This window comes from Drosophila simulans, chromosome 2L (genome assembly GCF_016746395.2).
Source record: "Drosophila simulans strain w501 chromosome 2L, Prin_Dsim_3.1, whole genome shotgun sequence".
In the NCBI taxonomy this organism is placed as follows: domain Eukaryota; kingdom Metazoa; phylum Arthropoda; class Insecta; order Diptera; family Drosophilidae; genus Drosophila; species Drosophila simulans.
Window position 1 is genome coordinate 7,322,361 of NC_052520.2, and position 25,403 is coordinate 7,347,763.

Genomic DNA, 25,403 nt, shown 5'->3' on the forward strand with positions numbered 1-25,403 from the left:
TCGCATGCGATAAATGCAACCAGAATGAGCAGCCCTGCCTCAATGTGTCCTGTGTGTTTTTGTTGGTACGCTTGCATCCTTTGATGTATTCGTACTTTCGCCAGCCATTCGCTGAGCCAGGAATCGGCAAATTCACCCTCCAACGGAAAGGCACGCGCACATTCCACATCCACCTCCCAGCGAAAGTCCCAGGCCCACACCACACGGCACATCCCGTGGATCCGTAATTCCCAGGATAACACGCACAGGACAACGAGGCTGTTGACGAGGACGATGCGAGGACAACGAGGACGAACGACGATGTCGATGGCGATGGCGATAACAACGAAGCCAGCCTCCGTTTCAAATATTTCAATTTTAATTTGCATTTAGAGGCTGGCGAGCTCGGCTCTCGTCTCATAGTCGCGCGACTCGCTTTGCTGGCAGGACGTTCGTGTCCTGCGTCTTCCGTGCGATAAAAATAAAAGCATCCCAAAGCAATTACATATTAGTTGAAGTTTAAACAGAAAAGTGCTACGAAATATTAATCTAAATATCGTATTCAAATCAATTGAAAATAACCCTCGTTAGCGTTATATACCAAAATCATGTTTAATTAAAATTAAAAGTTGAAAGAAGATTTAATATGCACTTTTGATAACTGCCCTGCAATTCAACAACGAATAGGTAAACTAATCAAATTCCAAATGTAATAGTAATAAAAAATTTTAAATAATCAAAAATAGAAAATGAATATGAAGAAAATGTTAAAAACAACCACATAAGCACTTTACGTTGTCTATATTGATTATTGCTTATTACTGAAAAATTCTCCTTAGAAGAACCAGTTTAATCTAACTAAAAACACTATAGTTTATTTAAAATACGTTCACGTAACATTAAAACATCTCAATAATTAAAATCCAAATAAATAATCTCGTCTTTGTGAACTCGATTAACACACAATAATTTAAAACCCTCCTAAAACCGCAAAGCGAATCAAATCAAAGTACACAAACCACCCAGAAACAGAAGCAATAAAGCAAACAAAAACAAGGAAAGACCTTATGCAAAACTACAAGAATCCAAAACTTGTATTACAGACCAATCGGACAAGCCCAGTCTCCTCCTGTGCAAGGCACAAAAAAAAAACGATTGTAAATGGGAAAAAATAAAAAATAACGATCGTAACGACAAACATTACGAGAAAACGATTTTCGCCAGTCCGCCAGTAGCCACGGAGTTGAGCTCAAAGTTGAAAGCCAGAGTAGATCGCAGAATAGTCGGTCTTTGGCCTCTGGTCAAGTGGAATATTAAATTAATTTAGAGAAAATTGTGCTGGTAACAGAAAGGAAAAGTTGCAAAGAACGATTTTAATTAAATAAAAATATTAATCACGAACAAGTGCAAAAACCAAATAATAATGCTCTAAAGAAAAAGATTTCTTATGTATTAACTACCTTTTCTAAGAAGCACCAAGCTAAAACTAAAATACAAATATAAAAGTACATTTCAGTTAATTTCCAAGCTTAAAATACAAGAATGTCTAAAAAGTCGTTTCAATACTTTTTAAAATAAACATACAAAAAGTGATTTCTAATATGCTCAGTGAAACTTTTTCCAAAAATCCGGAATATCGAAACTCTTTGTTTTAATTTAATTATTAAGAAAAACTTTTTGCTTTTGTCCTCCTAATACTATATTTTAGAAACACAACATTTTTAGCACTTCTAAGCCGACAAAAAAAATGTGAATATATCAAAAATTGGTTGAAAAACGGAAAGTAATCAAAAGTTAACGCAACATGTGAGAGACCAACGAAAAACAGTTTACTTCAGTTCAAATGAGCTCTACAAAATGTTTCCTGCTCCTTGGCCCCAGCGAACGAGTTCAAAAGCCGCTGCAACGACCAAAACCACTGTGCCCAGTGATAAATTGATTAACGAAAATGCCGTGCAATTAAACATTTGGCCCCAATTGTATGAAAATTTATGCAAATCAAAGCCGAGCGATGACTGCGTGGCGAGCAACATCAAAAGGCCACGAGCAGCAGCAACTGCCGCAGCAGCAGAAGCAGCAGCAAGAAGCAGGAAGCAGCAACAACAGCAGCAGCAACAACCTGGTTGCCACACCGGCCACATCGCGCCATTGCAATTTGCATTTAATTGTTGTGATTATCTTGGCCTGCTGCACACGCTGGTGAGTCTCTCATCTATCCTAAGACCTAAAACGAATCCATCACCATTCTTCATTCTCCATTCGCGAGCTTGTAAAGCAAAACTCGTAGCTGTAAAATGCCTGTCGACATATTAACTCCCTTTCCAGTCGCGGGCTCATTACGCCGTGTTATTTGTGGCGGCCTGTTGGCGGGTTAATTAATTAAACGACAAGCGGCAACAGCGACAACAGATTAATCAATCGCCGCAGTGCGCCCGAGAAACAGCTGTCAGCCGAAGGTGTTGGCATAATTAATATCGATCTAGTGATAGGCCAGCGAAATTAAGCCAACCTAATTGTGCCCGATTAAGTCAAGATTGTTCGCGGTTGTGGGAATTACGAGGTGGAAAGCAGACTGTTTTCACCTTCATGCATGGATTATTGTTTTGGGTTGGGAGAGCATTGAAAATGAGATGGGAACTAATTTAATTGTGAGATAAGAAGGTGTTCAGAGGCACCTAAAGTCCACCCAAAATGTTATAATTTATAGCTCAGATACTAATCATTTTTAAGTTTAGTACCCACACAATGATGCATTGATTAAGCTGAACCATTCCTCGCAAGCAAACCTATTTGGCGGCCATGCCACAAAAATGGCAACTTACATGTTAGACCATTCGCAACAACGACCGCCATTTTGGAAGGCCGCAGCTTGCCACAAATGAAATTGCCAACGGGAGCCCGTGGTCGCCTGCCCCAACGGCAGTGGATGATTGGGAGCCTAGGATTGCCTGCTGTCGGAGTGGGAATCGAAATCGAAATCGGAATCCCCTCCAATGTTCGCAGTTGCTGAACCACGGGGGCCTACACACAATTGAGCTGATTCCAATTGCAGGGTGGTCCCCGGCACTCAAGCTTTATAATGCGCCTGGGTCGCTTGTCAATCCGAGTCTTCTGGCCAGGCTCTCGATTTTCCATGTGCGCAGTGAGGCGGAGCCGGGAACAGGGTGCATGCATCTGGAGGCAATGAGCAGGGAGCAGGGAGCAGGGAGCAGGGATCAGGGAGCTGGGATGGATGGATGTTGGATACTGGATGTTGGTTGCATTACTGTGCCTTGCCTGACTGGTTGCCTCGCCTAGTAGTTGCAGCTTGTTAATCTCGTTACTCTCGTTGTTGTCATACACTTTCAAAGGGTACTTTGGTTAAATAGGTCTTAGATCCCAACAAATTAATAACAAATTCAATCGTAATACTCGTTTATATTTAAAGACTACCTTAATTTACTTCAATATACTTTAGAACCCTTTACTCAGCCATTCAATAAGAATATTGCATAAATATTTGTTTAAAATATAAAATTGATTGGCAAGGGTGTTACCATCTTCGAATCAAGAAATGGACTTCAACCTTTTCTTGTTCCTTGGGGTTGTCAACATACTTTTTGCTCTGCTCGTTGAGACTGCAGCAGTGCAAAGATGTTGCAACTGAAGTGCAGCCTGCAATTCGCTGGCGATGCTGCTGCTCTTCTCGGCGTTGCCTTCGTCATCCTTGTAGTTGCAACGTCATAATTGCAACGCATAATGAGGCGAACACACACACCCACATACAGCGCCATGGTGCGCCACAATTTCGCCCGTTTGAAATGCAAATGAATTGTCGAAGTGCCACGCCTCCGGGTCGCCAGTGCTGCAGTTTGCAGCTTAATTGGGTGCACACACAACACACATCCACACACCCACTGCACACCTGCGCACAGGTGAGGCTGCACTGCAGCGGATTTCACACGTTCAAGGGCTCTTCAGGTGTTTTCTTCTCGCATCACCACCTCCGGCTTGAAGTGCATTTATTTATGAGCCAAAAGCTGCCAATTTGCCACTCGCTTCCGCCAGCCAGCATAATATTATTATGAGCAAATCAATGGTCTACATGATTACATTGCTTTAGTTATAGTTCATTAAACAAATATTAAACATTTAAAAAACAAATAAAGATGAAAATTTTCACGTCATATTACCTATATCTATATTACATTAAATTTAAAATGAAATTATAGTTATAAATGGTTAAACACATTTAAATTCCCCACCAACTTTAACTTTTTCTTACTGAGCAATCATTTAAACAAAGAATCAAAAATATGCGATAATCGCATTTAATAGCCAAAATCATTCGTGGTATATGGAAATGAAATACTTTTATGCCGGATCACCCTGTACGGACGGATTGGATCAAAGACATTCCTAGCTGCGGCTGTGGTCGCCCAAATTCAATCCCCTTCCAGTCGAAACAAACTGTTCAGTTCAGGAATGTCTCCACCAAAGTTATCTGCCCCGTCTGAAATGCTTCAATCTCCGGCTATCCGTCTGTATTCATCTATCTCTGTGTGGGAAACATTGTTTTGCCTAACTGGCTTAGGCTAGCCGAATAACAAAGATTGTGTATATAGTTCGCTGAAGGCATAAGCCGAAAGCGGCAGAAATCCTTGATTTATGCATGGGCTACCGTTTGACAGACCAGGCAAAAATATACAATACATATATATTTTTATATATATATATAGCAGAAAAGGGGGGAAAAAGTCTGGCTGTGGCGGCGCCTATTAAAGCCTCAATCTTTTTATGGCATTTCAATAGAACTCGGGAATCAGCGAGCGTGAGAAAGGACTGCAGCGGTTATGAAAATCGAAATTAAATTTAGAGCTGGCCAGTTGCCGGCTTTTATCTTGGCCCCAACACTCTTTGTGGCTGATAAGCAAACGTCTTCGCTCCTTTTCGAGGCAACAACGATCGATAAATTTTATAAGCGAATCAATTGCATTGCTATCGCATCGCGTGAAATACGCAAACGAGGAATCTGGGAACTGAACTGGCTTGAAAAGCATGACTCAGAGTCCTGAAACTGGCGATTCATTCACATTTGGTGCACAGGAATTATTTTATATATACTTTAAAATTTTTGATATCTGAAAAAATCCAAATTTTCATTGCAAGCATATATAATTTTTCCTTATTTTTATACACTTACATTTTATTTTTTGTTTAGTTTCAGTGAACATTTGACTTAACATACATTTTTCGAAGTGTACTGCTCATTCTCTCTTTGCGTTCGCTTATCAGTTTTATTGAAGTCGGCAAATGGCATCGGCAATGGTAACTAAAAGCCATATGCTTTATAAAGCTGTTAACAAAATGTGCATCAGTTTAAATTCTTTATCTGGCGAGATGTCTGGCCCGCATTGCGTATTCGCGTTCGTATCGCAGAAACGTCAGCCAATTAAAATGCATTTTGCCCAAGAAGTTGTTCAGGTTCTTTTATCCTCGCTTCACAAGCTCGATATATCTTTTATTCCTTTAAATCGCAGCTTTGTTGCTGCGATTGGCAAATAATGATATGGCGACATAACTGTGTTGGGATTTCATTTTATTGGATTCTAATATTGTTTGTTTGCAATCTAGATATGTTGTGAAATTTGAATGCTCGCCAGTTAAATTTAATGGGTTTTAAATCGTACAGATTCTTAAAAATGCATTAAAACCGAGAGCTTTTTAAGCCGAATGGTCGGTGTTGCACTAATTTCATATGCAAAATTCACTATTTAAAATGACAAATTTCGTAAATTATTTGAACCTGCTGTGCGGATCTGGCCATCTGGTGATCTGCTGGCTAAATCAACGACTGCAGTTACGCCGCAATGCGAGTGGCATACAAATGAGGCGCAATGCCGATGAGGATCTCTAAATCTTGGCTCTTTGCAACAAAGAGACGTGTGTGAAAATGGCACGTTTATACATTTGAGGCATTTTTGTTCGTTTTTCCTACACGCGACGTGCCACAATTAACCCCGCGAGCAAGAAGCAGCAGAGAGTGAGTCTGGGCATTAAGAAAATATATATTTACCAACGATTTTAAGCTGCAGACGCCAGACGCACATCACGTATACGCCCGGTATTCCTCGCTGCGTGTCGTAGATCGACGCGATTTCGACGCGATTCAACAGCGATGCAAGTCGCGATGTGGCAACAACTTTACCCCAACATCAGCTGAGGTTAGACCTATAGCTAAACTCAGATGAAGTTGTTCAACGTCAACTGGCACTCACTCACAGACTACCGCTGGAAAAAAATCGAAAAAAAACTCGTATCTGTATCTCTGGCTTAAGATCTGAACACCTCGGCTTGGCTTAACTCAACTTGGCTGACCTTGAACGCTACGGCCCGATCTTAAATGGGTTCAGTCGGGAGCGAAATTGTTAACCCCTTTTTATGTACATGGGAAATAATGGGGATTTAACGTTTAGCGCATTAGAACCATAAGATTTAGTTCTTCACCCCAACAAAATATGTTTCGTACTGTAGCTTGGTTGTTTTACATTTTACACTTTTATTTATCACACTTTTTGGAAATTAATAGATTTTCTAAGTACTCAGGATTAGTCATTTCTTTGGAGTTAAGAATCGCTAGATCTAGTTCTCCATTATTTTTTTCGGCTGCTGCAGAGAACAGTGATTCATGGCCCGGCAATTTGACGAAAGATTTACGACAAACTTGGTAACAAAAATTATATTTAGCTACTGTCTCGAACCCGCTACGCTGTGAATAACTCGATTAAATCTCAGCTAAAAAAAAAGGCAAATTTAATTTCACATCTAGAGAAACGAAAACAAAACGAAATTTAATTAGTTTAGTCTTGTTTTTGGGGTCTCTTCTGCGGTTTGTGCCAGCCACTCAAGGTTAATTACGGTTTTCGAATTGTTGGGTTCACTTTTTCGGGGCATTTATTGCCAACTGCGGTTGCTATCTGTAATCAAAATTTAATTGGATTTAAAGTTCTGAGAGCAAAGTCAAGCGGTGCTAATCAACATTTTTCCCATCGTTTATGTGAACATTTGATTTGGACTCCTTGCTAACACTATACCCCATTTTGTTGCAGGCTCTATGGCTTGCCGGATGGCCGTGCCACCTGCCGTTCAGTGCCTGGATTGACCAAGGATCAAGTGGAGCTCTGCTACAAGGCCAGTGATGTGACGGCGGCCGCTCTCGAAGGACTCGACATGGCCATACGAGAATGCCAAATTCAGGTGGGAGAATGCCAATAACGATTCCATATGACAATGTTATAATCAAACATACACAAAAATCAAAGATTGGGTAACCAACCATGTAGTAATAACACATTTTCCCTATATCTAAATGAACTCCTTACCAGTTGAGTACCATTAAAATTCCCCTATTTTGGCTGCATTCACCCAACAGTTTCAATGGCATCGGTGGAACTGTTCGTCGCTGAGCACAAAGAGCCGCAATCCGCATGCCTCCAGTTTGCTGAAGAAAGGTGAGTTGGCCGAGAGTTTCCCAGGTTCAGGTTGCCGCCGAGGTAGCCATGGCCCAAAGCCATTAAGCTGACACTAAAATGTGCAGTAAGCGTGGCTCAGCTTTCACGCAAACAAAATCGCTTTATGACCGACCCGAGTCCGCCAACTAAAGTCCGCCAACAGCTCAGATTGTCAACGAGTTTTGCGGTTCGGAAAATACAGGGCTCTGCAATTGGCAGGGGACGGATGAGGGGGAAAACATTGCCGGCCCACACGCAAACAGCTAGGAAAAGAGTCTAATTAAAATTGCCCATAGCGGAGACGTTTGGTCAAGCAGACAATGTCCGAAGCTATTAACCGTCGCATTATTAGACACGACATGGCACAAAAGCCACAGCAGCAACACAATCCCAGCTTCTAATGCCTTTCACACGGAAAATAATAAACTTAATTCTATTTAAATTTTCTATATTTAATTTATGCGTTGTTAAGGCAATCTAATATTAATAAGTCCAAAAAGCCATAAGTTTCATAAGCAGAAGTAATACATATTTTCTAATGCTTTTGTGGAGCTTTGAAACCACATCAATAGTATAATTTTATAAATAAGTTTTTTTCTGTGCACTACTCCCAACCGGACTAGATCGAATTTCTATGTGGCCAAGTAAGAGTGTCGAGTGGAGCTCGTTCTGAGGACCGGGACCCACCGTTTTGTCACAGCCCGGTGCATCGCATCGCGAAAACGGCGGCTATGCGAACTTTGACTTTGATATCTTAATCTGTCCGCGGGGCATTGTGTTACCAAATCCGCTGTTGGGAAACCCACGCGACGTGTGCCTTATGACGGATAGATCGCACACTCACTAGCCCACCTAAATACAACAAAGAGGAGCCGCATTCTAAGCCCCTTTTGTTGACCGGGCCAACAAGTAGCGGTAACTCTGATCACAGGCGCCGATCTCGGGTTCTCCACCAGCCGGCATAAGCTTCATACTATCCCGTTGACTACTGTTATGAGTCATGGTATAAATGGGATAGGTTGACAAGCTACTAGGCTTTTCTAACTACCAAAAGATACTAAAGGCTTATGGTTTGAAGTCATTTAAATTAAAAACACATAGATATGAATCCATTTCAAGTCAAACAGCCAGACTCATTAAAATGTAAACGCAATTCGGGGAAATAAATCCGGACTCAATTGCCCACTAATTTGGCCAAACACTTGAGCCGTCCTATGGGAATAAGCCCACTTCTGCGAGCAGAATGCTTCATTAGTTAAATTATGCATCATACGATTGCTGTAAAAATGCCAAAGAGGGGGAAAGGAAGATGGCTTGGAGCAGGGTCCTAAGAAAACACAATGGAAATGGCCAAAATGGCGGCACTGCAATCCAGATGCAAACGATATATAGCCGGAGATGTTCGGGCTCGGGAGATTTCTCACAAATTTCAATGCGACAGGCGACAACAACGACAACAGAAGCTGAAAAGCTAAAGAGCTAAAAGGGAAAGGCCAGGGGCCTCATCTCGTTTTCGTCTTTCGTACGGCGTAATTTATTTGCATTCATCGTATAAATTATATTGTAAGCAAACCACTTCATTCAATTTCAATTTAAAAAATTGTTATCTCCGTTGACGGATGCTGCCGCATCCACTGACAACAAACAGCCCAGACAAACGAATGCTTTTTGGAGAGCAGAAGACAGGACAGGACAGTCCTGGGAATGGACATGGATATGGGCTGTGGGATATGGGATATGGGATGTGGATCTGGACGCGGATGTGGCTGTGGATGTGCCTGAGTTTGTGGACACGGACAGAGTCCCAACATTGTCATTGTCATTCCTCTGACGTGATTATCAGCATCGTTACCGCTTCCTAATCTGTCAAAATTCCGTGAAACAGGAAAAGCTGCCGCTTTTGATTATTAATTTTAATCAGAATCATAACCCGAAAATAGTACCAATGCCTATGAAAATTAATGTATCTGTGACCAAATCATTCCATTACACAAAATGTGCATATTATTTGCATTCGGGGGCATGACTGCCGATTGGGGCAAATACCAAACCGGCGGGTTAAAGTTAACAACATTGCCGAAAAGACAATGCCGAACCATAAATCTCCAAATGCATGCCACACCAGCAGCAGCAGCAGCACTTCCAAGTAACTCTCGACTAGCCTTCAGCCAATATGGTAAACCCAAGCTTATGTCACTGACATGTCTGAGGATCGTCCGTCTGTCCGTCCGTCCGTTTGTCCGTCTGTCCGTCCGTCGGTCAGTCCACTGTCCGTTTGTCAACCCGGTCCGTTCGTGCGTCCATTAAATAAGGAAGGAACTGCACATAACGAGAGTCAATATTGACAGGCCAACAGCAACGCGTGCAACGATCGCGGCCAGCGAAGACGACTTATAAGGGCAGAAAGGCAGCCACAAAGTCAGGGATTCATTCGATGGACAGTGGACAGTGGACACTGGACGGTGGACAGCGGACCGTGGACCGTGGACGGTGGACATGGAACCTCAACGATGGGGCGACCAAGTGAAACGAAACAAATCAAGTCGCCCGGTCGCCGAGTCGCACAATGACTGACAATCGAAACGGCGCACGGACAGGTCAACTATTTTGCATACATCTACTATAACTTATGGAACTCGTCGATCGTCGCAACGTCGTCGTTGCAGATCGCTGATCTTGGATTGGGTTGCTGCTTCGGCTGCTGCTGCTGCTGCTACCATGCATTATTGTCAATCAAGTGGAGCAGTGAAGGGGTGGAGGCCACTCCGAAAGGCTGCACCACAAAAGTAGTTAAAGGATTACCTACACTTAAACAGGAAGCCACTATATTGAAGATTCACCTTTTAATATATAGTTTAGGTCTTTCAGGACTTACAAAATGTCTGATCTTTTACAAATCTTTTTTAAGATTCATGATAAAAAGAAAACTCAGGGAAATTTTATTATTTTTTTTATATAGAATATATTTCTTAGTGTGTGACTTAGGGTCGACCTTTGTGTGAGGACCTCTCTTTCTCGCTCTCTATCTCTGGGTCCTCTTGGGTTTCTCTCGACTTGTGACAACAAGCGAGCGACGTATGTCGCAAACAATTACTTGGGATTGCGACACACGGTACAGGAGATGGGGAGCGGGGTTGGTCACTGCAGACTCTGGCGGAGATCGAGACAGGTCGCCAAGCCAAGTCCACCAGCCTCCCGATCCCGGGCTTGTGGCCAATTTATGCGCAAGGCGGTGAGAGATCGCGAGATCGGGAGATCGGCAGATCGAGAGACCCCAAGGCATTGTCAAATGTAACTGTTGCCAATGATGTGATTTGGATTTGCAAATGGCCCGAGAGGGGACAGCCCGGCCAGACAAACAAAGCGTGCATAAATCAAGTCCGCGAACGCTGATCAGCGATCAGCGATCATTGATCAGCAATCGGCGATCGGCGAACGGCGATCGGTGATCAGTGAAAAGCGGGAGTGGAGCAGGCGAAGTGAGCTGGGGCTACTGTTCGCTGATGCCTTGATTGATGGCGTCTTAATCGTCAATCAAATGCGCGCTACACACACAATTTTCCATTGCACTTGCACTTCAATCGATCGCTGGAGCCCCGATCTGTACGACAACTTGTCACAACATTGACATTTGCATTCGTGCGCATCCTGAGTGACGGACTGGCCAGCTTGACTGGCTGACTGATTGCTTGACAGGAGCCGGAGGGGATCCGCACCCGGATCCGCGACCCCAGAATGATGCAAGCCTGTCACACTGACATATGTACTCGTACTGTCGCCGATTTGGAGATCTCTCTCTCTTCCTCTCTATGGCTTTGGCCAATTTGGCATTATGCAAAGTGGCGCTGGCCATTTGCATGTCAATCGATTGACAAATGTTGCCAACTTTGGGCCACTCACGGCCATGTCGACCGTGATTAACGTCAGCATTTTTGACAGCCATTTGACAGCTGTCAGCGCTGCATAAGGCATTTCAAATAATGCACTTGAACAATTTTCAAGGGGGTTCTTTATCAAATATTTATGATAATAAATCCGATTTCTTAATATAAATATACCTTTAATATGAATATATGGAATATGAATAGATACCTAAAGAATTAACCAATATTAATCAGGTAAACTTTAAAAGCCTTTAATAATTATTTTTTAAGTAACTCCCATTTATTTGAATTTTTTGTTTTTTGCCAAGTGCATGCCAGCTTTGGGTGGGTGTGGACTGCATCATTAAAAATGGTCTTGCCACAATCGCCTGGCTTTGGGCTGTTGTCAAAGCTGAAATGCCGCTGAATTCCCAGGGCGGCGACTGCTTCGAATGCAGCGTTAAAAATAACACCGCATAAATTGCAATAGTGGCCAATGATTCCCAGGGGCAGGACCTGCGCGCAGTCCAGTCATTTCGATACCATTCCAAAGATGCTCCACCTCATCGCACTTCTGCTTTCCGTTTTAGGCTACCGGGAGAGTGCGTTCGCCTTTGCCATCTCGGCTGCCGGGGTGGCCCACAGTGTGGCCCGCGCCTGCAGCCAAGGTCGTTTGATGTCCTGCGGCTGCGACCCCACCATCAATCGCAAGACGCTGAACAAGAACCTGCGCCAGTCTCTGGACAAGGAGAAGAAGCAGTTTCTGCAGTACTTGGAGACCAACCAGATTCTAACGCCCGAGGAGGAGAAGAAGTACGAGCGCTCCAAGATCGCCAGCCGCTGGAAGTGGGGCGGTTGCTCCCACAACATGGACTTTGGGGTCGAGTACTCCAAGCTCTTCCTCGACTGCCGCGAGAAGGCAGGCGACATTCAGTCGAAGATCAATCTGCACAACAATCACGCCGGCCGGATAGTGAGTTCAGCTGTTCATTGGAAACTAAGTAGATGAATTTACTTTATAAGTTTTCTTTATATTACTTATTTGAATTATCATATAATATGTTTAGTAACGAAGATACTACCGACCACCTTTCTAGGCCGTCTCCAACAACATGGAGTTCCGGTGCAAGTGCCATGGAATGTCCGGCAGCTGCCAGCTGAAGACATGCTGGAAGTCCGCTCCCGATTTCCACATTGTGGGCAAGGTGCTGAAGCACCAGTTCCGCAAGGCCATTCTGGTGGATCAATCAAATCTGGGCAACGGGGAGCCCGTGGTCGTTTTGAAACGGGCGCGCAATAAGAAATCGAACGGCGGCAGCGGCTCCGGATCCACGTCGCCCGATCTGGATAGCACGGATGCATCTGGTGGTCACGACGATGGCGGGACAGGTGACTCCGAGACGCGGCGGCATGACGAACTCGGTGTGGAGCGGGGCACGCGGCAACCGAGCGCCGATAAGAATGCGGCAAGAATGGCCCGAAAACTGGAGACATCGCTGTTCTACTATCAGCGCTCGCCCAACTTTTGTGAGCGTGATCTGGGAGCTGATATACAGGGTAAGTCAATGTTCGTACTGTAAAATTTTTATTTTGTAATTGTTATAATCACTCATTAACAGCTCAAACATCTAATCAGTTTAACGTCCTACCCACATAACCATTGCCTAATAAGTTAATTTACTATTTTGTCGTTAAGAAATGCCTTGCAACTAATTAAAAATGATTTACCGATACGATGCGAGCGATAAATTTGATTTGCCTCTAATAAATAAATCACAAATGCAAATGAACAACGCCAGCAACCGCAAATGCAGCAAAAATTTTTTTTTTTTTTTTTTTTTTTTGTTTTAAACGGGCTACCAAACCTGCCACATAATTCACGAAAAAAATGCGACAGCGACGCATGCGCACAGCAGCTCAGTTTAGCTTAGCTCAGTTTGGATCGGATCGGATTGGATTGGTTCGGATCAGCTCAACTCAGTTTGGATTGTATAAACCAGTGGCGGAGGCTGAAAAGTTGAGGGGGTTCTTATTTGATATTCTTCAAATATAGGTCTTAGAAATGTTAACATTATAGATATTGTTAGCTCAATTCAGATAGTAAAAACATGAAAAGTTGGATAATAAAAAGTTGACTTTTTGTATTAGCTTTAATAGTATATTGGGGTAATTGTGTACCCTCATTTCCCCCCTGGCTAATACTCTGGTGTGGGGGATCGGTCGAAGCTGCGGCACGTTCACATCGAAATCGACGTCTAACTGCCACTTGCAATTTTCGTTGGCCATTTTGCTGTTGACACATTTGCAAATTATCAAGCTTCGCTGCTGCCCCGCCAACTGCCAGCAGTTTAAAAGTGTTAATTACGACGCAAATTTATAATTAATCGTCGGCTTAGCCAGGTAGCTCCAGCTTCACTTCAAGCTCCAACTCAGGCTCCAACTGCAGTGAACTGGGGGAGCAGCCCATCGGGCGTTTTGATTCATGTGCCCGTGTCCGGTGTCGTGTCTATTCAAATGATAGCAATTAACGCTGGCAATTATCGTCGGCCAAACAATTATGATACTTTGTTTGTGCTTTAGTTTAATAGTTTATTTATGGTCTTTTAATTGCTTGTCCGACAGTAGGAGGGACTAACTGCCATTTGGCGATGGATTGCATTTGATGAGAACACTTAATCATTTGCTGATTGCGCAAATCTTACACCACTAATATTATTAACTTGCTATTTTTATTGCTCTTTATGGATAAATATATTTTAAGAAAAATATAAACATGACTAATCTTAGCCAATTTCCGCACAGGCACCGTGGGACGCAAGTGCAACCGGAACACCACGACCAGCGACGGATGCACCTCCCTCTGCTGTGGGCGTGGCCACAGCCAGGTGATTCAGCGGAGGGCGGAGCGGTGTCACTGTAAATTCCAATGGTGCTGTAATGTGGAGTGCGAGGAGTGCCACGTGGAGGAGTGGATTAGCATATGCAATTAAGGACAATGGACGCAGGACGAAGGACGATGGAGCGATGGAGCCTCAGCCACATGCATAAGAAAAGACTTTTCTTCATTCTCACAGAACTTAACACACAAAGAAATCAGTATTACAGAAAAACAAAACATAAAGTACGCAATAGGGCAGACATCAATAAACAACGTGTGTGAATGCAATGCCTAGTTTAGCAATCTCCAGCCATTTGGAATACTTATAAATATATTTTGTAAATACGAACAATAAGATGCATAATTAGTCTGTCAATCAGCTGACTTTCACTCGCATTGCCAATTTCCCTTTCACCTGGCATTTTGCCCACCTGTGTCGCTGCTTTTGCACTTTTGCACGTGAATGTCGCCGCCGCTAATTGAATTAGCCAGCTAAATAGTTGTCCAAGGTGTGCACCCAGGTACTGCCCATTGAATGGCTTCCTTCCTTGCCAGTGAAAAGCCCACGATTGCATTGGCCCATCATTTAGTTGGCTTACGGCAGCGGTACGTGCTGCATGCGTGCGGTCGGTTCGAAGTTCTACACAAGTACCTCCTTGCAACCAAAAAAACACACAGCTGCAGGATAAGTGTGCCACTCTGCGGCAGCGAAGGTGTGTCCTGAAGGATTAAGTGCTCGAAGACCTGTGAAGTGGATATAATACGAATAACCCCCTACAACCCCTTTAACCAAAGTTGCTGATTCAAAATACAAACCTAAGAAGGATTAATTACCAAGGATTAATCGTACATTTAATTTTTTCGTTTTTATGAATTATTTAGGCGTTTTGTAGAAAATTGTTTTATTAAACTTTTACATTTAAAAATTGCAACTTATTAGGTCCTTAAAAACCTTCGAGCTTGCAAAGCAAACATTTCCAAATATCCTTACGTTAAGGAAACCAAAGTAACTTAATTTTCAGCTATAAAAAAAAATAAAATTGTTATTAGAAGCAAAATATTACAATGAAACCTCTAGAATGCCCCTTCTTAAGTGTTTTGCAACAATGAACCCAAACATAATGCGATTTGCATAAGGGAAAACTAAAAAGAAACCCCCTTTTATGATAGACCCAATTACCAAGTTTAACCCAAATGTTCTTCGAATATTCAGAATAAGCATCTAAGTCAGGATGTATTTACCGTACGCGCAATTGCCGGATCCCACGGATAAATTCGAGATCTACGAGGAGATAGCCCAGGGCGTCAATGCCAAGGTATTTCGGGCCAAGGAGCTCGACAATGATCGGATCGTGGCCCTAAAGATCCAGCACTACGATGAAGAGCACCAGGTTTCCATCGAGGAGGAGTATCGCACTCTGCGGGACTACTGCGACCATCCCAATCTCCCCGAGTTCTATGGCGTCTACAAGCTGTCGAAACCAAACGGACCTGATGAGATCTGGTTCGTCATGGAGGTGAGTGCAAAAATGTAGTAAAAATTATTTTACACTTTTTCAAAAATTTAAATTTTTTGAATTTATCTAATCCATTTGAATATTTTAGTACTGCGCTGGAGGAACAGCAGTGGACATGGTTAATAAGCTTTTGAAACTGGATCGTCGAATGCGAGAGGAGCACATCGCCTACATCATCCGGGAGACTTGCCGTGCTGCTATCGAGCTGAACCGTAATCATGTCCTGCATCGGGACATTCGGGGAGATAACATTTTGTTGACCAAAAATGGACGGGTCAAGCTTTGCGATTTCGGCTTATCCCGTCAGGTGGATTCCACGCTGGGCAAGAGGGGCACCTGCATTGGATCTCCCTGCTGGATGGCTCCCGAAGTGGTGTCCGCCATGGAATCACGCGAACCGGACATCACCGTTCGTGCCGATGTCTGGGCCTTGGGAATCACCACCATTGAGTTGGCCGATGGAAAGCCACCATTCGCTGACATGCATCCCACTAGGGCCATGTTCCAGATCATTCGCAATCCACCGCCGACCTTAATGCGACCCACTAATTGGTCACAGCAGATCAATGATTTTATATCCGAGAGTCTGGAGAAAAATGCCGAAAATCGTCCAATGATGGTTGAGATGGTGGAGCATCCATTCCTCACGGAGCTCATCGAAAACGAGGACGAGATGCGATCGGACATCGCGGAAATGTTGGAACTCTCCCGGGACGTAAAGACTTTGTACAAGGAGCCGGAATTGTTCGTGGACCGCGGCTATGTGAAGAGGTTTGATGAGAAGCCGGAGAGAATGTATCCGGAGGACTTGGCTGCCTTGGAAAATCCCGTGGATGAAAACATAATCGAGTCACTGCGTCATCGCATTTTGATGGGGGAATCGTACAGTTTCATTGGCGATATCCTGTTATCCTTGAATTCCAATGAAATCAAGCAGGAATTTCCGCCGGAGGTAAGTTGAAAACGGCTAATATTTATACTTACCTCTTATATTTATGTTATATTTATCCCTTATCTAGTTCCATGCCAAGTATCGCTTCAAGTCGCGTTCGGAGAACCAGCCGCATATTTTCTCGGTGGCCGATATCGCCTACCAGGATATGCTGCATCATAAGGAACCGCAACACATCGTGCTCTCCGGAGAGAGTTACTCGGGCAAGTCCACAAATGCCCGGCTGCTGATCAAGCATCTGTGCTACCTGGGCGATGGAAATCGTGGGGCCACCGGACGCGTGGAGAGCTCCATCAAGGCCATTCTGATGTTGGTGAATGCAGGAACTCCGGTGAACAACGACTCCACCAGATGTGTTCTACAATACTGCTTGACCTTCGGAAAAACCGGCAAGATGAGTGGGGCCGTTTTCAATATGTATATGCTGGAGAAACTACGAGTCGCCACTACGGATGGAACCCAGCACAACTTCCACATCTTCTACTACTTCTACGACTTTATCAATCAGCAGAATCAGCTCAAGGAGTACAATCTGAAGGCTGATCGCAATTATCGTTATCTGCGAGTTCCGCCAGAGGTTCCGCCATCGAAACTCAAGTATCGTCGTGATGATCCCGAGGGTAATGTGGAGAGGTACAGGGAGTTCGAGAACATCCTGCGGGACATTGATTTCAATCACAAGCAATTGGAAACGGTTCGCAAAGTTCTGGCTGCCATTTTGAATATTGGCAACATCCGTTTCCGGCAGAACGGAAAGTATGCGGAAGTGGAGAACACCGACATTGTGTCCCGGATCTCCGAGCTCCTCCGCGTGGATGAGAAAAAGTTCATGTGGTCTCTGACCAACTTCATCATGGTCAAGGGCGGCATCGCCGAGAGGCGACAGTACACCACTGAAGAAGCCAGGGATGCACGCGATGCGGTGGCCAGCACGCTATACTCTAGATTGGTGGACTTTATAATCAACAGGATCAACATGAACATGTCCTTCCCACGGGCTGTGTTGTAAGTAGTATTTATATGAACTTACTATTTCATATGCTTTACAATGTGATTTAAATAACTTTTTAAGTGGCGACACAAATGCCATCATTATCCACGACATGTTTGGCTTTGAGTGCTTCAATCGAAATGGTCTGGAGCAACTAATGATCAATACTCTAAACGAGCAAATGCAATATCACTACAATCAGCGCATTTTTATCAGCGAAATGCTGGAAATGGAAGCTGAAGACATTGACACCATCAACTTGAATTTCTATGACAACAAGACGGCCCTGGATAATCTGCTAACCAAACCGGATGGCCTGTTCTACATCATTGACGATGCCTCACGCTCCTGTCAAGATCAGGATTTGATTATGGGTATACAACCAATTCTGGCACCACTTTGGATATGTGATTTGACTACTTTCTATCTACAGATCGCGTTTCGGAGAAGCACAGCCAGTTTGTGAAGAAGCACACTGCCACTGAAATATCCGTGGCTCATTACACGGGCCGCATCATCTATGATACGCGCGCCTTCACCGACATCAACCGGGACTTTGTGCCGCCGGAAATGATCGAGACCTTCCGCTCCTCCCTGGATGAGAGCATCATGCTCATGTTCACCAATCAACTGACCAAGGCTGGCAATCTCACCATGCCATTCGAGGCAGTGCAGCATAAGGATGAATCTGAACGGAAGTCATATGTAGGCTTATCTTTAAAAATGTATCACAGTTTTAATTAGCTAACCTACTTTTTTATATTTTTGTAAACTATTCATTTCAGGCCTTGAATACCCTAAGTGCCGGATGCATCTCCCAGGTGAACAATCTCCGTACCCTGGCGGCCAACTTCCGATTCACCTGCCTGACCCTGCTCAAAATGCTAAGCCAGAATGCAAATCTCGGCGTGCACTTCGTCCGCTGCATTCGCGCTGATCTGGAGTACAAGCCCAGATCCTTCCACTCGGATGTTGTTCAGCAACAGATGAAGGCCTTGGGAGTTCTGGACACTGTTATTGCTCGCCAGAAGGGATTCAGCTCACGGCTGCCATTCGAAGAGTTCCTAAGGCGGTGGGTAATCGATTCCAATGAAATTTCCATTTAAAGATTTTAAAATATTTAATATATTTTTATTAGATACCAATTCCTTGCCTTTGACTTTGATGAGCCCGTGGAAATGACCAAGGATAACTGTCGTCTATTATTCTTGCGCCTCAAGATGGAAGGCTGGGCCTTGGGCAAGACCAAGGTGTTCTTGCGCTACTATAACGATGAGTTCTTGGCCAGGTGAGCTACCAATTCATGCACTTTAAGAAAATATAGTACTATCAACTGCTTTCAGATTGTATGAGCTGCAGGTGAAGAAGGTCATCAAAGTGCAGTCCATGATGCGAGCTTTGCTAGCACGAAAACGAGTTAAGGGCGGCAAAGTGTTCAAATGTAAGATATATAATACTTATAAAGTATATGGTATGAAATCTAATTTTAATTCCCTATTAGTGGGCAAAAAGGGACCGGAACATCATGATGTGGCCGCGTCCAAAATACAAAAAGGTAAAAAAACGCAGGTGGATAGGCTAAGAGAGTACGACGAGGAGCACATCGACATAAGCGAGACGCCCTCGGAGGCGGAGGAGATGTTCCTCGAGGCCAGAATGGATGAGGCTCTGGCAGCGGTGCGAATAGCCAAAATCGAGCAGGCCTCCGGCGAGGAATAGGCCCCTACTATATACCATTTATACACACTATATCACTATATCGATCGATACTACTCGTAATACAACTACCAATAAAATGTAGAAAACGCAAACAACCAGCAATCATCTAGTCTAGGGCCTCGGCGAACCACTTAAGCCGCTTAGTGGTGTCCAATGTGGATACCATCCCACCCCATCCCGCTGGGCGGTTGTGTTCTCCATCTGATGCAACCAATCGGCTTATAGCTGTCTGAGACATAACACTTAACATCGACGGCCCCTGCGAAAAGAGATGAATTATAAGTGCTGCGTAGAAAAGAAATGAAAATTTAATTAAATTAAGGTGACTTCCCTCTCATTCACCACCACCGTCCGCCACGACCGCAACCGCTTTTCAAATGGGTTACTCTAACGGCCTTCCTTCGTTTCCATTTTCCCACAGCCTTCAGGGGATTCCGCGACCGCGTCCGCCTCCCTCCGCTAGTCAACGAGAAGTCCGGCCAACTTAACGAGAACACCGTTGACTTTATCCGCCCGTTTGCCAAGAAATGGCGCGAGAAGTCCATCTTCCAGGTCCTCCTGCACTACCGCGCGGCTCGCTTCCAGGACTTTGTCAATCTCTCACAGCAGGTGAGTTCAAATCTTTAATTCTAATAATACATCTATAGCTGAAAGTATATTATGTACCAGGTCCACATCTACAACCAACGAATGGTGGCTGGCTTGAATAAATGTACTCGGGCTGTGCCCTTCGAAAGGATCAACATGCGCGAGGTGAACTCCTCCCAGCTCGGACCACTGCCAGTGCCCATAAAGAAGATGCCATTCCGCCTGGATCAGATACCCTTCTACGACACCCAGTATATGGTGGACCCGGCCAACTCCATTTCCCGCCAAACCTTCCCCAATCAGCTACTAACGCAGCACATGGAGGACGATGAGCCTTGGGACAGCCCTCTGCAACGCAATCCCTCGATGACTTCTTGTGCCCTGACCTACAATGCCTATAAGAAGGAGCAGGCTTGCCAGACCAACTGGGATCGCATGGGCGAGAGCGACAATATCTACAATCAGGGCTACTTCCGAGATCCCCAACAGCTGAGGAGGTTAGCAAAGATACTTAAAGGTTGAACTAAGTTTTTCACATTTGTTTTCAGAAATCAAATGCAGATGAACATGAATGCCTACAACAATGCCTACAACAGCTATAACAGCAACTATAACAACCAGAACTGGGGCGTACATCGATCCGGATCCAGGCGCAACTCCTTAAAGGGCTATGCGGCGCCTCCACCTCCTCCTCCACCAATGCCCTCATCCAACTATTATCGCAATAATCCGAACCAGCAGCAAAGCAACTATCAGCCAAGATCCTCGTATCCACCATCGGATCCAGTTAGAGAACTCCAGAACATGGCTCGCAACGAGGGTGATGTGAGTGTATATCAATTTGCTAAGGAAATTCTTCAGGTATTTTCTTTCCAGAACTCTGAGGATCCACCATTCAACTTTAAGGCCATGCTGCGCAAGACTAACTATCCGAGGGGATCCGAGACCAACACCTATGACTTTAACAATCGCCGGGGATCGGACAGTGGTGACCAACACACGTTCCAGCCGCCAAAGCTACGTTCGACAGGTCGCCGGTACCAGGACGATGAGGGCTATAACTCATCATCGGGAAACTATGGTGTGTCTAGGAACTTTGGCCAGCAGCAGAGGGCTCCGAATTTGAGACAATCTCAGGCCAGCGTGGGTCGCAGCTTTGAAGATAGCAATGCCAGGTCCTTCGAGGAGGCAGGATCTTATGTCGAGGAGGAGATTGCACCTGGAATCACTCTTTCAGGCTATGCCGTCGATATCTAAAACTAGTGATTAAGAGTAAAAATATAAAATTAATTGTTATGAAAACCATAAGACAATTTAGCTAAAAACCCACCTAAAATTCCATCATAATGACTGAAGTTTTCTTCATCACTTTCTTAAAAATGTTTCACACAATGGAATAAATAAAATGGCTTGGTATAAATCGTTAACTGAATTGAAAGCACATTGGGCTTCTAAACAAATTGATTTTTTCACTTTTTTCTTACTACGTCTACTTAAATTATAGGTTCAAGTGCTACCTTTACATACTCAAGCATTTAACTTTAAAGACATTGATATAAATTCAGCAATTACTTTGCATTTTATTGACGTAGGATAAAAATGGGAAAAATTCGACGAATTAACATTGCTTATTATGCTTGCTTCTTTGTTACATCATTTAAATGATTTCATTTTCACACTTTAAGATCTAAAACGCAACAACAATACTCTCAGTATTACATAAACTATATCCATTATACATTGTATATATAAACATTAATACCTAAACAAAAACGTTTATAGGAATGGATTGAACAAATACTCTTTTGTTCGCAGGACTTTTTTTGTGTGTTCGATAGGGATCGCAAAAAAGCTAAGGAAACTGAATTGAATTATTAACTGCACACCCATATCGGGCATGGTCTCACAATTTCTCGATGATAAAACAAAGCTTTTTCCTTAAATAGTTTCACATAATATCAATCATCCATGCTGGGCTCACGCAATCCATCCGAGTGCATTTTCTTGCCCGCAATTTCCAACATGGCCCGATCTTCCAAATTGCCATCCAGCACCGAACGTTTCTATGGGTTAAAGATATAATATATTATATTTAATATAATATTGAGTTTAATTTGACTTACTTGACCCTCGCCTTCTTCGTCTTCTTCTTTAACTGGTAAGTCTCCCACGGCCCAAACTTCCATGTTTCGTATTTTGAATTGCTTTCGTTTACTTGGGTAAGAAAAATATTTGGTACATTAATCATAATTGTTTAAAATAATGTTGTATTAAGATATAGAGTCTAGTGGTTTGTAGGGTGAAACATTTTAATGTACACTCACCTCAACTGCACATAGTCTCGATATGTAGTGCAACTTTCAACGCTCTGTCCATCGCCGAAACTGCAGTCAATCCAAAGGCCCCAAAAATCAAATTGACCGCCCATGCCCTGTATACCAAAAATATAAACATTTAGCGAAGCAATCAATCAATTAGCCATAAACATTACTCACCAGGCCATTCGGCATAGTCTGCTGATTCAAATTCAAATACTGATAGTGATTGTTATAAGTTGTGGCCGAAAAGCACCGCATGGCAGGGCTTAAGGTGTAGAGCAATGAGCTGTCATCGCCTCCAAATTGCGGTTTCACGGACCACGTTTCGGACGCGTATCCGCCAAATATGTATTGATCCTCGTCCTCAATAAAGAACAGCGTTGGTCCTTTGTCCAGCACTTTTCCCAGCATCGTCGAGAAGCTTTCCCCGTTGATTTTCGAAGAGAATAGAAAGCGCCATTTGTGCCGATGTTCGCGGGGCAACTGAGCATTTATATACAGGACGTGAGGTAGTTCGATGATTGGGCGATAATGACTATTTTGCGGAGCATCTGGAAAATAAGAAAGAAGTTATGATTTTACTAAATTCAATAATTTTGTTTGTCCTACCACACAATGCTGGCAGAATTGGAATTTCCATTTCCTTAATTATGTTCCGTTTGCTGCCACCATGGCGACAATACAGCTGGCTGAAGACCTCGCGCCAAATCTGCAGAAACTGCGGAGTGACGTGTAACCAACGTTCCAGGGCATCGTTGGGCATAGTGTGCTCCAGCTCCTTGCCCAGATTTCTCATTAGGCCTTTGGCAAAGGTGGCGGCGGACCTTTCCGTGGTGTTGAAGCCCAGATCGTGCCACTCCTTGATGCCAGAGTTTTTCGCTGTGCTCTCCAAGTGCACGTAGCTCTTGATCACCGAGTAGATATACTGGGGGATTAGTAAATTGGTTAATTGGCGAGATACAAGATAGATACAAGAATTAAAGTGGTTCATATGACAGCTAAGAAAATAAACGTGCAAAGCTTTCAGGATAAACACAAATTTAAAGGTAAACGTAATTCAATAACAAACATGTTATGAATCCTAATGAGGCTCGGCTGACAGAAGTTGTAAATATTATTTCCGCGACATCTGATGATGATGACTACTTATTTATAGACTCACCTGCTCCAATTGCTTGCTGTTGAATGTGTCATTTCCACTTCTCTCCATCGAGCCCAGGAGCATTTGCATTTTCTGGTCAATAGTACCGCGTTCCATGATGTAGTACGGCTCTCCGAATTTCTTCAGCTGAAGGTTGACACATTGCTGACCTGGCTTCGTGGGCGTAAATAGATACTGAGCCGTACTTTCGGCCAGGGATCTTTCGATGGTTTGCGACCAAGTTTCCTATTTTCGAAACAAAACAACAGATATATGTATATATACATAAACAAAATGCGCACCGGATACGTGAACATAATTTTCCCGCTGCTGTCAGCAAATTCTTGCAGGGAGCGAAGGTCTGGGAAGCGCTGACACAGATTAACCCATTGAGGGCTGTACACAGAATCATTATTATGTTTGATTCAAAACAAAGTCTCTCAAGTTTTATGAAAATAAATACTACTTCAATGTATGTAAAGTTTCAATTCAGAGAGTTTCCGCTTAAATTACTCTATATGAATGCAAGTCTCACAATTTCCTCATTCTAAAAGTCAACTATTTCACATGCCATGCTGCAAACGGGTTAAGCATATGGTTTATTTTTAATTCAATTGGGTTTGGCCCTAATTGACGACCCCAGTCATTGAAATCACGACTAATTCGTTAGCAAGCAAATTCAACAAAGCAAAAGACAAACATCGAAATGCGGCAGCAAACAAATTAGACAAATTATGGACACGTTCGCACTGGCCCAGGAATTATCAATTCGAAACTGATAACGCCCAAATTGAAGATATCGAATTTTGGTATACCCTAGGCAGCGCTGTGATAATCAAACACGAGCTATAAATAGATGAAAATATTATATGGAATCATCATCTGGTTACAAACAAACATTTTTTGAGTGGTTGCATTTCCGTCATCTGTTCTGTGATAAAAATAAAACACAAATCTGGGGCCTTGAACCCGCATCGGAAAAATTATAACACAAATTGTGTATGATCAGATAGATTTAACTAAACGGGTTAAAATAACAATTTTGGAAAGTTACGTGTGCATTTAATCATAATAGGACTAAAATAACATAAGAAGTACAGTACAGAATTTCATTTTTAAACTAGTAGAATCATTTACTTTTTTCAACTCTATTAAATTTCTTGTTTTGCACCTAAAATCAAAAAAGAAGGTATCGGTTTGAACTTTTGTAAAATGCCGGATAAAGTTGTGAATCACTTATATAACTAAGCTTGTTTTTCGGAACACAATACTGTGGATTAACTTCAATGTTTAATCATCGAAAAAGGAGTTAGTGACAAAAACCAATTAATGCCCTAAAGGATATACCCTTCCAAGTGAAGGGTGGCCATCGCAGCAGGTGGATGGACGGCCATTTGTGATGCACTCGAAAGTCCCGATTTCTCTTTTCACCGTGGAAAGTTCACTCCGCGCGTCCTTGAACTTGTGACCCTGACCCTTCCGCAAATGCAGAATGCAGTTGCCATTGATTTTCGCAGTGCACACGTGGCACGGTAACTGGATTTACTGGACTTACCACCAATCTGTCTTGGGTCAACTTCTCAAGTGCTCCGCCAGAGGCGTTTTTGTACGCGGATTCCAGCATGCGTAGCTCCTCCGAATTGTAGAGATTATCCGTCTCCCGCTTGCCACTCGCATTTCCCATCTCCGGAGACGAAATTCAGTTGGCTGATGATACGACGGCTGGTAAACAAACAATGCAGCTGCAGCTGCGGATGATCGCGGATTTTAATTGAAAATAAAAAACAAACAACACAAGCTGGTGATGGAATGAAAGTCGATTTCCCTGCGATACCCGCGATAGTTTGGGAAACGGGTAAATTTCTCGGTGGACGTCTGTGCTATATGCGGTTATTGTCTATGCAAAGTCAGGTCGATGTATTTGCTAAACGGTTAAAAATAACCGCTAAGCGAATTCAACCAAACCC

The 25,403-nt window shown here is 43.4% G+C and overlaps 3 protein-coding genes across 3 annotated transcripts; 2 read left to right on the forward strand and 1 right to left on the reverse strand.

Annotated features, from left to right (window-relative positions):
- The first annotated feature begins 367 nt into the window (after window positions 1-367).
- LOC6731339 (protein Wnt-10b) lies at window positions 368-14,923 on the forward strand. The gene is made up of 7 exons (XM_002078459.4): window positions 368-666; window positions 1,688-2,178; window positions 7,068-7,215; window positions 7,391-7,469; window positions 11,923-12,305; window positions 12,430-12,889; window positions 14,135-14,923. Exons 2-7 carry the CDS (start codon window positions 1,961-1,963, stop codon window positions 14,320-14,322), a joined length of 1,476 nt encoding a protein of 491 aa, XP_002078495.2. The 5' UTR covers window positions 368-666; window positions 1,688-1,960; the 3' UTR covers window positions 14,323-14,923.
- On the forward strand, window positions 14,785-21,404 carry LOC6731341 (neither inactivation nor afterpotential protein C). Its single transcript, XM_016179706.3, has 14 exons — window positions 14,785-14,923; window positions 15,424-15,727; window positions 15,816-16,679; window positions 16,747-17,684; window positions 17,752-18,044; window positions 18,104-18,375; window positions 18,456-18,742; window positions 18,809-18,958; window positions 19,014-19,111; window positions 19,172-19,225; window positions 19,811-19,998; window positions 20,059-20,474; window positions 20,526-20,802; window positions 20,854-21,404. The coding sequence occupies exons 2-14, from the start codon at window positions 15,443-15,445 to the stop codon at window positions 21,232-21,234; spliced, it is 4,503 nt and encodes a 1,500-aa protein (XP_016023934.1). The 5' UTR covers window positions 14,785-14,923; window positions 15,424-15,442; the 3' UTR covers window positions 21,235-21,404.
- Window positions 21,405-21,533: 129 nt separating this feature from the next.
- LOC6731342 (MTOR-associated protein MEAK7) lies at window positions 21,534-25,272 on the reverse strand. Its single transcript, XM_002078462.4, has 7 exons — window positions 24,992-25,272; window positions 23,458-23,682; window positions 22,905-23,220; window positions 22,473-22,846; window positions 22,302-22,408; window positions 22,101-22,191; window positions 21,534-22,040 (listed from the first exon to the last, which is right to left on the reverse strand). The coding sequence occupies exons 1-7, from the start codon at window positions 25,118-25,120 to the stop codon at window positions 21,936-21,938; spliced, it is 1,347 nt and encodes a 448-aa protein (XP_002078498.1). The 5' UTR covers window positions 25,121-25,272; the 3' UTR covers window positions 21,534-21,935.
- Between the last annotated feature and the right edge of the window lie 131 nt (window positions 25,273-25,403).

Excerpts from the sequence above, each read along its gene's own strand:
- LOC6731339 (XM_002078459.4), top strand. The coding sequence starts at position 1,961 with ATGAAAATTTATGCAAATCAAAGCCGAGCGATGACTGCGTGGCGAGCA. Across the intron at positions 2,179-7,067 it reads TTGGCCTGCTGCACACGCTG|GCTCTATGGCTTGCCGGATG; the intron begins GTGAGTCTCTCA and ends ATTTTGTTGCAG. Across the intron at positions 7,216-7,390 it reads TACGAGAATGCCAAATTCAG|TTTCAATGGCATCGGTGGAA; the intron begins GTGGGAGAATGC and ends TTCACCCAACAG.
- LOC6731341 (XM_016179706.3), top strand. The coding sequence starts at position 15,443 with ATGTATTTACCGTACGCGCAATTGCCGGATCCCACGGATAAATTCGAG. Across the intron at positions 15,728-15,815 it reads AGATCTGGTTCGTCATGGAG|TACTGCGCTGGAGGAACAGC; the intron begins GTGAGTGCAAAA and ends TGAATATTTTAG. Across the intron at positions 19,226-19,810 it reads CGCGTCCAAAATACAAAAAG|CCTTCAGGGGATTCCGCGAC; the intron begins GTAAAAAAACGC and ends ATTTTCCCACAG.
- LOC6731342 (XM_002078462.4), bottom strand. The coding sequence starts at position 25,120 with ATGGGAAATGCGAGTGGCAAGCGGGAGACGGATAATCTCTACAATTCG. Across the intron at positions 23,221-23,457 it reads ACAGCAAGCAATTGGAGCAG|TATATCTACTCGGTGATCAA; the intron begins GTGAGTCTATAA and ends CTAATCCCCCAG. Across the intron at positions 22,192-22,301 it reads CGAGACTATGTGCAGTTGAG|TAAACGAAAGCAATTCAAAA; the intron begins GTGAGTGTACAT and ends TTCTTACCCAAG.